The sequence below is a fragment of the Cebus imitator genome, unplaced genomic scaffold, assembly GCF_001604975.1.
Source record: "Cebus imitator isolate Cc_AM_T3 unplaced genomic scaffold, Cebus_imitator-1.0 Scaffold104, whole genome shotgun sequence".
Classification (NCBI taxonomy): Eukaryota; Metazoa; Chordata; class Mammalia; order Primates; family Cebidae; genus Cebus; species Cebus imitator.
In genome coordinates this window covers 5041518-5053400 of record NW_016107419.1, presented here as the reverse complement: position 1 = coordinate 5053400, position 11883 = coordinate 5041518, and the positions used below count along the sequence as shown (strand labels likewise).

Sequence of the window (11883 nt, the reverse complement as noted above, 5' to 3'; positions counted from 1 at the left end):
AAAGGATATCAGAGGTTGAAGATCAACTCAATGAAATAAAAAGAGAAGGCAAGACAAGAGAAAAAAGAGTGAAAAGAAGTGAACAAAGCCTCCAGGAAATATGGGATTATGTGAAAAGACCTAATCTACGCTTGATCGGTGTACCTGAATATGATGGGGAGAATGAATCCAAGCTGGAAAACGTGCTCCAGGAGAACTTCCCAAGCCTAGCAAGGCAGTCCAACATTCAAATTCAAGAAATACAGAGAACTCCACAAAGATATTCCTCAAGAAGAGCAACTCCAAGGCACATAAACATCATATTCACCAGGGTTGAAATGAAGGAAAAAATGCTAAGGGAAGCCAGAGAAAAAGGTCAGCTTACCCACAAAGGGAAGCCCATCAGACTCACAGTGGATCTCTCGGCAGAAACCCTACAAGCCAGAAGAGAGTGGGGACCAATATTCAACATCCTTAAAGAAAAGAACTTTAAACCCAGAATTTCATATCCAGTCAAACTAAGCTTCATAAGTGAAGGAGAAATAAAATCCTTAAGGACAAGCAATTACTGAGAGATTTCGTCACCACCAGACCTGTCCTACAAGAGTTCCTGAAAGAAACACTAAGGACGGAAAGGAACAAGTACCAGCCACTGGAAAAGCAAACCAGTTGGCAAAGACCAAAAATGCAATGAAGAAAATGAGTCAAGTAATGGGAAAGAAAACCAGCCAGTAACAAAATGGCAGGATCCAATTCATACATAACAATAGTAACATTGAATGTAAACGGCCTAAATGCCCCAATCAAAAGACACAGACTGGGAAACTGGATAAAAAGTAAAGACCCATTGGTGTGCTGTATTCAGGAAAACCATCTCACATACAAAGACACACAGACTCAAAATAAAGGTATGGAAGAAGATTTACCAAGCATATGGAGAACAAAAAAAAAAGCTGCGGTTGCAATCCTATTCTCTGATAAAATGGACTTCAAACCAACAAAGATCAAAAGAGACAAAGGATACTACATAATAGTAAAAGGATCAATCCAACAATAAGAGCTAACTATCCTAAATATATACGCACCCAACACAGGAGCACCCAGATACATAAAGCAAGTTCTTAATGACCTAAAACAAGATTTAGACTCCCACACATTAATAGTCAGAGACTTCAACAATCCACTATTAATATCAGACAGATCAACGACACAGAAAATTAACAAGGACATCCAGGACTTGAATGCCGAGCTGGACCAAGCAGACCTAATAGACATATACAGAACACTCCACCCCAAACCCAGAGAATATGCATTTTTCTCAGCACCACATTGCACTTACATTGACCACATCATTGGAAGCAAATCACTCCTCAGCAAATGCAAAAGAATGGACATCATAACAGTCCATCAGACCACAGCGCAATCAGACTAGAACTCAGGATTAAGAAACACACTCAAACCTGCACAAACACTTGGAAACTGAACAATTTGCTTCTGAGTGTCGACTGGATAAACAATGAAATGAAGACAGGAATATGTTATAATATTTATAATAATTAATAATTTTTATAATAAAAATATTTATTTATAATATAAATAAATGAAGACAAGAACATTGGAAGATGTTCTTCGAAACCAATCAGAATGTAGACGCAACTTACCAGAATCTCTGGGACACCTTTAAAGTAGTGTTGAGAGGGAAATTTATAGCAATAAATGCCCACATGAGAAACAAGGAAAGATCTAAAATTGATACCCTATCATCAAAATTGAAAGAGCTATAGGAGGAAGATCAAAAAAACTCAAAAGCTAGCAGAAGACAAGAAATAACTAAGATCAGAGCCGAACTAAAGGAGATAGAGACACAAAACCCCTTTAAAAAATCAATAAATCCAGGAGCTGTTTTGAAAAGATCAACAAAATAGACTGCTAGCCAGACTAATAAAAAAGAGAGAAGAATCAAATAGATGCGATAAAAAACAATAAAGGGGACATCACCACTGATCCCACAGAAATACAAACTACCATCAGAGATTACTACAAACGGCTCTATGCACATAAACCAGTAAACCAGGAAGAAATGGATAAATTCCAGGACACTTGTACTCTACCAAGACTAAACCAGGTGGAAGCTGAAACCCTGAATAGACCAATAACAAGGACTGAAGTAGAAGAAGCAATCAATAGCCTGCCAACCAAAAAAAGTCCAGGTCCAGACGGGTTCACAGCTGAATTCTATCAGACGTACAAAGAGGAGCTGACTCCATTCCTTCTAAAACTGTATCAAACAATACAAAAGGAGGGAATCCTCCCTACTCATTTTATGAGACCAACATCATCCTGATACCAAAACCCGGCAGAACTCAACTAAAAATGACAACTTCAGGCCAATATCCATGACGAACATCGATGCAAAAATCTTCAATAAAATACTGGCAAACCAATTGCAACAGCACATCAAAAAGCTTATCCATCATGGTCAAGTAGGCTTTATCCTACTTGATGCAAGGCTGGTTCAACATACACAAATCCATAAACGTAATCCATCACATAAACGGAACCAAAGACAAAAACCACATGATTATCTCAATAGATGCAGAGAAGCCCATCGACAAAATTCAATAGCCCTTCATGCTACAAACTCTCAATAGAAACTAGGTATCGACGGAACGTATCATAAAATGATAAAAGCCATTTATGACAAACCTGCAGCCAATATCATACTGAACGGGCAAAAGCTGGAAGAATTCCCTTTGAAATCAGGCACTAGACAAGGATGCCCTCTCTCACCACTCCTATTCAATATAGTACTGGAAGTTCTAGCCAGAGCAATCAGACAAGAAAAAGAAAGCGTATTCAAATAGGAAACGAGGAAGTCAAACTGTCTCTATTTGTAGATGACATGATTGTATATCTAGAAGACCCCATCATCTCAGCCCAAAATCTTCTCAAACTGATAAGCAACTTTAGCAAAGTCTCAGGATACAAAATCAAAGTGCAGAAATCACAAGCATTCCTATATACCAATAACAGACAAACAGAGAGCTAAATCAAGAGCAAACTCCCATTCACAACTGCTACAAAGAGAATAAAATACATAGGAATACAACAAACAAAAGATGTAAAGGACCTCTTCAAGGAGAACTACAAACCACTGCTCAACGAAATAAGAAAGGACACAAACGGAGAAACATTCCATGCTCATGGTTAGGAAGAATTAGTATCATGAAAATGGCCATACTGCCTAAAGTAATCTATAGATTCAATGCTATCCTGATCAAGCTACCAATGACCTTCTTAATAGAATTGGAAAAAAACACTTTAAACTTTGTATGGAATCACAAGAGAGCCGACAAAGCCAAGATAATCCTAAGCAAAAAGAACAAAGCGGGAGGCATCACACTGCCAGACTTCAAATTATACTGCAAGGCTACAGTAATCAAAACAGCATGGTACTGGTACCAAAACAGAGACATAGACCAATGGAACAGAACAGAGGCCCCAGAAGCAACACCACACATCTACAACCATCTGATCTTTGACAAACCTCACAAAAACAAGCAATGCGGAAAGGACTCCATGTTTAATAAATGGTGTTGGGGAAACTGGCTAGCAATGTGCAGAAAGCAGAAACTGGACCCCTTCCGGACACCTTACAGTAAAATTAACTCCAGATGGATTAAAGATTTAAACATATAGCCTAACACCATAAAAACACTAGAAGAAAATGTAGGTAAAACCATCCAGGACATAGGCATAGGCAAGGACTTCATGACTAAAACCTCAAAAGCAATGGCAATAAAACCAAGATAGACAAATGGGATCTAATTAAAATTCAGAGCTCCTGTACAGCAAAAGAAAGCATCATTAGAGTGCACTGGCAACCAACAGAATGGGAAAAAATTTTTCCAACCTATCCATCCGACAAAGAGCTAATATCCAGAATCTACAAAGAACTAAAACAGATATACAAGAAAAAAACCAAACAACCCCATCCAAAAGTGGGTGAAGGATATAAACAGACACTTTTCAAAAGAAGACATATATGAGGCCAACAAACATGAAAAAATGCTCACCATCACTGGTCATTAGAGAAATGCAAATCAAAACCACATTGAGATACCATCTCTTGCCAGTTAGAATGGCAATCATTAAAAACATCTGGAGACAACAGATGCTGGAGAGGATGTGGAAAAATAGGAACACTTTTACACTCTTGGGATTGTAAATTAGTTCAACCACTGTGGAAGATGGTGTGGCGATTTCTCAAGGATCTAGAAATAGAAATTCCATTTGACCCAGCAATCCTATTACTGGGTATATACCCAAAGAACTATAAATCATTCTACTATAAAGACACATGCACACATATGTTCATTGCAGCCCTGTGTACAATAGCAAAGACCTAGAACCAACCCAGATGTCCATCAATGATAGACTGGACAAAGAAAATGTGGTACATATACACCATGGAATACTACGCAGCCATAAAAAATGATGAGTTCATGTCCTTTGTAGGGACTTGGATGAAGCTGGAAGCCATCATTCTCAGCAAACTGACATAAGAACAGAAAACCAAACACCACATGTTCTCACTCACAGATGGGTGTTGAACAATGAGAACACGTGGACTCAGAGAGAAGAGCATCATACACTGGGGGCAGTTGGGGGAAGGGTAGGGGAGGGACTATGGGGGGTGTGGAGGGTGGGGAGAGAGAACATGGGAGAAATGCTGGATATAGTATACACCTAAAGTAAAATTTAAAAAAAAAATTGTTGTTTAGAAATAAAATGGAAAACATTATTGTATAGTTAGCAATTAAATTTTTATTAGAAAGCCATTATAGATACAGATTTGAGAGAGTGTCCTGTACACAGTAATATCCTAAAGTTCTTCAAATTTCAAATAAATGAACTAGAAACTTTATCTGAAAAAAATATTATTTTTAAAAATCCTAACTCATTTTATGACTTCAGTCATGTTTTAACGATTTTAGTCACTGGAAAAGCTTAGGCAAAAACAATGTCAACTTTATCTCTGATGGTGTATTAAAAAACAAAATAAAATATGCACAGAAACAAACAACTGAGAAATATAATACAGTTCTATAACCAAAATAAGGAAGTCTTTTTCCTTTGAGTTATAGAATTAGCCACTTACTGACCTGTATTGCCAACTGATCTAACATCACTATTTCTAACTTTCCCCTTGCAGCCCTGGGCTTGAGATGATACTCTAATGTCGAGGCTGACAGTGGGGTTGGGACAAGAGTTGCTACCGTCTTGATTATCAGAGCCCTGGAGAATGAAAATGCCCAATGTGGACCTCCTTTAAGGGAATGCTTCTCTTGAAGGCAGTTATTAGCCAAGTAAAGAATTAGATGGCATGTATGGACATGGGAAGCTTTGGAGATGAGAGATGTATCAATGATAGAAGGGTTGAAAGTTGCCTGTGAAGTGAAGCTGGAAGAGGAAATAAGATGGGCTGTTTCTTTCCAAAATGTAAAATTATAAACCAGAAGGGGATCTACAGAGTGAATCTTATACCCTTATCTTACAGATGAGTTTACAAAATCATCTCATGTTATGGCAATAAAATAAAGAAAACGAGATGATGTGAACTCAGTAAGATACAGCTATCCCTCTATCACCCAGCTTACACAATTATTAACTTGTGGCAAATCTTATTTCACCTGTACTGTCACCTCCTATCCATTCCCCTACATTGTTTTAAAGTAAGTCTCCAATATACAATCACTGTAGCCATAAATATTTCAGTACATATATCCAAAATACAAAAACTCTTAAAACCCCATAACACTATTACCACACCTAAAATAATTAACAATTTAATAATTAAAGTAATTAATTCACAATTTATGATATTAAATAACAGTAATTTATTTTCTTCTGCAGATTTATTGAGGTATGACTAACAAATAAATTGTATATATTTTAGGTGTACAACATGATCTTTTGATACATGTATTTGTTAGGAAATAACTACTACACAATTTGATATCCAGTCACTGTTGTATAAAATTATCATCCATCTCCCAGGCTCAAGTGATCCTCCCACCTCAGCATCCCAAGCATATGCCACCATGCCCAGCTAATTTTTCTGTACTTTTTGTAAAGATGGGCTTTTGCCATGTTGCCCAGGCTGGTCTTGAATGCTTAGGTTCAAGCGATCTACCTGCCTTGGCCTCCTAAATGGGATTACAGGCGTGAGCCACTGTGTCTGGCATAAAAAGTTGTGTTTTATAGTTTTCTTGTTCAAATCTTAATCTTAAGGGCCAAGCACTGCAATTGTGTCTCTGAAGTCTTATTTTAATCTATGGATTTTCACAGCTTGTAATTTATGTGTTGTTAATTTATTTTTAAAGGAGGGATTATATTCGCCACAGGCCAAAGAAAGTGAAACAGAAGTCTAAAATTATGCAACTTTGTGCTACATTTTTCATCTTCACATTCTTGTACAATTATCCTCATACAAATAGATTCCAAATCTGTGAATAACACTCAACTGGTTTTATGTGATAGTTGATACTTGCGATGCACAAAACTTATGCTGCCCATAAAACAAGGTATAAAAAGCTCTTCTAAGTGACCTAGAAAACTCGATGTGGCTGATTCTGTCTAATTTATTTATAAACTGTTTATCCAGTTTAAAAAGATCCAAAACAATATTTAGAAATTTAAGAGGCATATATTATTCATAATATTCTAAGAGTTAAACAGAACTGATCTCCAGAAGTATCTTCTTTGATACCTCTTACTTCTCAGTTCCCAAACTGCCCAAGACCTTCCACCACAGTACCTCTGAATTTTAGAATATAAGGGTAATAGAGCTTTAAAATGGATTTCTCTGAATTTACATATTTCTAGAGTAAGAGACTCTTTACTTAAGGATAATTTGGTAATATTTATTAAGAACAATTAGAAATGTCCACACTCTTGATTCTAGATTTCAATCCTGGCAATTTGTCATGTGGGCAGAAGTAATCAGAGATGACAGAAAAACTAACATTTAAAGCTCAGGTAAGCCTGAGTGTTTGTCTTTCAGTACCATATATTTTTTCTCTTTTTAGAGCAACAACAACAAAAAGAGTATAAGAAAAAAAAGAGTATAATAGTCATATATTATATGACTATTATTTTTACTTGATAATATAAAATGAACCATTCCTACCCCCTGTCAATACCTATTTCCTCTAATTCTGAACTTTTTGTTTTTTTCAAATGGCATGGCTCTTCTGGTAGTGGTGGCAAAAATGTTAAACAGATGGGGTAACCACGGATCATTTCAAATTTTACTTTTGTAAGTGAGAAACTGCCTATGACAAATTGGTACGTTATTTGCAATAAAAAAAAAAAAGAGATATGAGATCATGAAGAATTATTTTACATTTTGTGCACTCCAAATAAAATAAACTTTTGTGTTAGCACAATAAAATATTTAAGAATTGACCATTTTAGACGTCTTTTGGAGGTGTCATAGGGGATATATATCATGTGACTCTAAGGTAATAAGTTCAAAAACAAAATAAACCATGATTATTCTAAAGGTTAAAGTCTGTAATTTCTAAATACTATGAGTTATATACTATAAGGAATACTATGTTTAGGGGATCTTAGTATTGGAATTTACTTCTAACAGTAACATGTTAAGAAAAATATATAATTCTCCTTAAAAATAAACTATATATATATTGTTAAGTAATAGCCAGCCTATTTAGCAATAGGCAGACATTACCTTAGAAGTTGGTGGTCCCCCTTTGTCTCATACAACAAAATCATTTTGTCCACTGTTGATGATAAATAAGAATGGGCCCAGGCTAAACTGCAAAATATAGCTCACTTGTCTCGAATGTGCCCAAACTTCCTACTGTGCCTTTTCACATATAGTCTAAGAGGGTGAAGATAAGCTGATTCTGGGCAGTACGTGAACCAGTAAGAAAAAGCAGGCTACGTATTTGGTAGTAGCTCCTTACCAGGAGGTAGAATGAGAGGGACTGAAAATAATTTCTAAAAGGGATAATGAGGCCAGGCACAGTGGCTCATACCTATAATCCCATCACTTTGAGAGGCTGAGGTGGGAGGATCACTTGAGCCTAGGAGTTCAAGACCAGCCTGGATGACACAGAGAAACCCCATCTCTACAAAATATACAAAGATTAGCCAAGAGTGGTGGTGCGTGACTGCAGTCCCAGCTAGCACCACTGCACTCCAGCCTGGGCAAGAGAGTGAGACACTGTCTCAGAAAAAATGAACTTACTAAACCACAAATAAAGATAATGCATATAAAATACCAAGGTAAACATTATAAGAAAGATAAAAAGTGTGGAAGAAAGAAAAGATCTTATTTTTTCTGAATACAGGTAAATAAACAATATTCAGATCTGAATAACCGATTCTTTTGATTTGGCCTTTAAAATCCTTCTCAATGCAAACTGAGTTTCTATGGTAAAATATTATCTCAGATTGGCTTAAAATATTCCAATAAAAGCAAATAAACACTAATGGGATAGATGAAACAAGAATGGATATTGACTTTATTGAAGGATTCAGGAGAGTTTGATAATGCGTATTTGAAAATTTCCAAAATTAAAAGTAAAAACATATCTTTTGAAAAGATAGCTAATGAATTAATAATGACTGAAGCAGAATATGTATATATTAGAATAGAAAAATCACAGAAACAAAAGTCATTTAAAAGTCTCCTATATATAAAACAAAGGACTAAATGAAATAAAATGTGAAATCAAGGTACAATTTTTTATTATCCCCAAATATAAATTCTATTTACAATATTTTGGGCCGGGCGCGGTGGCTCATGCCTGTAATCCCAGCACTTTGGGAGGCTGAGGCGGGCGGATCACGAGGTCAAGAGATCAAGACCATCCTGGCCAACATGATGAAACCCCATCTCTACTAAAAAAATACAAAACTCAGCTGGGCGTGGTGGGGTCTTGTAGTCCCAGCTACTTGGGAAGCTGAGGCAGGAGAATTGCTTGAACCCGGGAGGTGGAGGTTGCAGTGAGCCGAGATGGTGCCACCGCACCCCAGCCTGGTGCCTGGCAACAGAGCAAGACTCTGTCTCAAGAAGAAAAAAAAAAAAAATAAAAATAAAAAAAAATATATATATATATATGTATTTTGTTTAGTCCAATTTACATAGGACTTTATTAAATTCATTAGCTTATTAATATTCTCTGACTATATGTTAAAAAAAATGTTAGTCATTATGTAGTTCACTATTCTAATTAGGCTACTTTCAACAACCTGATGGTAAGGAAAAATCAAAATGTAAGTAAAGTCCAAATCCAAATGAGCAAATTTTTTAAAAAAGTATAAAATTACAGAGCTCTGAGCTACACAAATAAAAATACCCTCAGAGTCTTAAATATACTAATAAAGAACTCCTTGATTTGTAACACAGGAACAGAAAACTAAATACTGCATGGGAGCGAAAAAATAAGAACACATGGACACAGGAACGAACAACACACACCAGGGCCTTTGGGGTAGAGGGGAAGGCGGGAGCAGGGAGAACATTAGGGAAGAGAGCTAACGCATGCTGGGCTTAATATCTAGGTGATGGGTTGATCTGTGTAGTAAACCACCATGATACATGCTTACCTATGTAACAAACCTGTACAACCTGTACATGTACCCCGGAACTAAAAAAAAAAAAAAAAAAAAGGACTCCTTGAGTTTGATTCCTATTTATTACTTGAATAAATTCAGAAGTTGCTTTACCTGAGGAGTTAGCCTGTCAGCATTTATGTTTAAAAGTTACGAGTATGTCTTCTAATAAGTATACTTACTTGCTGTTTCAAAACCAGGTTCTTCACTCCTTCCATCACAAACTGTGATCCTGTATTCATGACTCGTGATAAGAGACTAGATGGGGGCAAAAAAGAAGGACCATACTAAGTACAAACTGCCTCTCCAATATGTTACAGATAAAATATTTGCCTGATTACACACCACATGCTGATGCTCGCTGTACCTACCACCTTTGTTTTCACTAAACAGAAGGGTCTTGAGAATTTCTGCTGCCATGGGTACCACTGCTGCAATTTTATTTAACAATAAAATAGTAATAAAATACTCTGATTAGTCAATAATGCTTAAAAAATATAAAAATAAAAAGCTGCCCTCAAAATAAACATCTTAATTTCCTAGTCTCAGCTATAGTTTTTTTTTTTTGCAAGTTATAATTTGAAGAGAATTCCTTGACTTCTTGATTGTCTAATGCTAAAAAAACCAATTTAAAGATAGTAACTTGGACAACTTGCTTTACGAGTTCAAGCCACATCAACATATTAAAAATATATATGCCAATAAGTATTATGAGTAGGTCAAACATCACTGTGTTCTCTTATATTAGCAGCTGGATCCAATCCTACATTGCATATTCTCTCCCACTCTGTATACATAAAATCTATCATATAAAAATGTGAAACACAACAGACTTAGTGAATTTTGCCTCAACTCTGAAAAATGTTGTTTAAATTTTAAACAACAACAACAAAACACCAATAAGTGACTTCATACTGGGTTTGTATCTGTGGTTCAAACAGTCTCCCATATGGAATTAGAGGATGTTTTGTGGGACAGAATAGTAATCCTGCATTAAAATCCCAGAAGTCTAGGGACAGCTTTTAAATTACCCAAGATTTTCTTTTATAACACATTTATCAAAATCCCAACTGCAAAATCATAAGAAATCTAATAGCCTTTAATGTTCAATAAGATTTTTAAGGGATGAAACTGAAAAGTCTATTTTATTAAATATATGGAAGTAATTTTCCAAAAATATTTTCCTTTTCCTCATCTTGTCCTTACTCCCCTCTAAAATGAAGAGATAGACAGGATGGAAATCGTTTCATTAACAGAAGCAAGAGAAAGTAATCCTTGTTGGAATTAATGGCCCTGGGGCGATTCCTGGCACCAGGCAACTCCTCAGGGATATGCTAACCTGTGCAGCACTGTCTGAAGGTGAGGCCAGCTAGATTCCTTTTACCAAGTATTTCTAAGGCTGAGTGCTTTTGTTTTTGGAAATTGTTTCATTAAAACCAGTTGCTGCTCAGTGTGGGGCTAGGATAAACCGGTTTTCCTCTGGCTTTGTGCTTTTGTTTTAGCTCTAAAAAATAAGCTAGGAGTTGGAAACTTGTATGGTACCAAAACAGTAGTCAGAATTACCTTGTTCAGATTATTTGAAAATCACACATACTCCATTGGAGTCTCTGGAGTAAGATGTCATACCCAGCCTGAAGACTTCCTATAATTTAGCACTCCTTGAATCTATCCTGAAGCTAGGCCTAGCTTCAAGTCTATATTACTTATCAACACTGATATTAAAAGAGTTTTAACCCTCTAATGTTTTCTGAAAATGAAAAATGTATGTTATAACAACAAATAGGCATATGAACAAAAACCATTTAGAAGAAAATATTTGCAGAAAATCTGGAAAATAAAAGCACCCAAAAGAAAAGCAACTTTACCCCTTGAAATTACCCACTATTAACATTTAGTTGTATGTCATTTCAGCTATGCATTTAAATGTACGTATGCGTATACTCATCCACACAGATATACACAGATGGATAAATGGATAAATAGGGATTATACTGTAAAAAATGTCATCTAAGTTTCAGCTCATACCATGTAAAAAGATATTAACTTACATTTTAAAGTGAGAATTTGAATGTGCCCAACACTAAAAAATGATAAATGTTTGAAGTGATTCATATGCTAATTACTGATTGGCTAATTATACATGGTGTGTATTATCACACTGTACCCCATAAATATATATAATTATTACATGTCAATGAAGAATAATTCAAAAAATAGAAAAAAAATGAAGAACTTAAGCCATCTAAATGTCACCAA

General features: G+C 35.8%; 1 protein-coding gene across 7 annotated transcripts in view; it reads right to left on the bottom strand.

The window, feature by feature from the left end:
- Positions 1 to 11883, bottom strand: part of SCFD1 (sec1 family domain containing 1) — a 101411-nt gene that overhangs the window by 23486 nt on the left and 66042 nt on the right. For all 7 annotated transcript variants that reach the window (XM_017537575.1, XM_017537579.1, XM_017537581.1 and 4 more), the window contains one exon: positions 9810 to 9885. In XM_017537575.1, coding sequence (XP_017393064.1) covers positions 9810 to 9885 — 76 coding nt within the window. The remainder of the gene's footprint in view (positions 1 to 9809; positions 9886 to 11883) is intronic.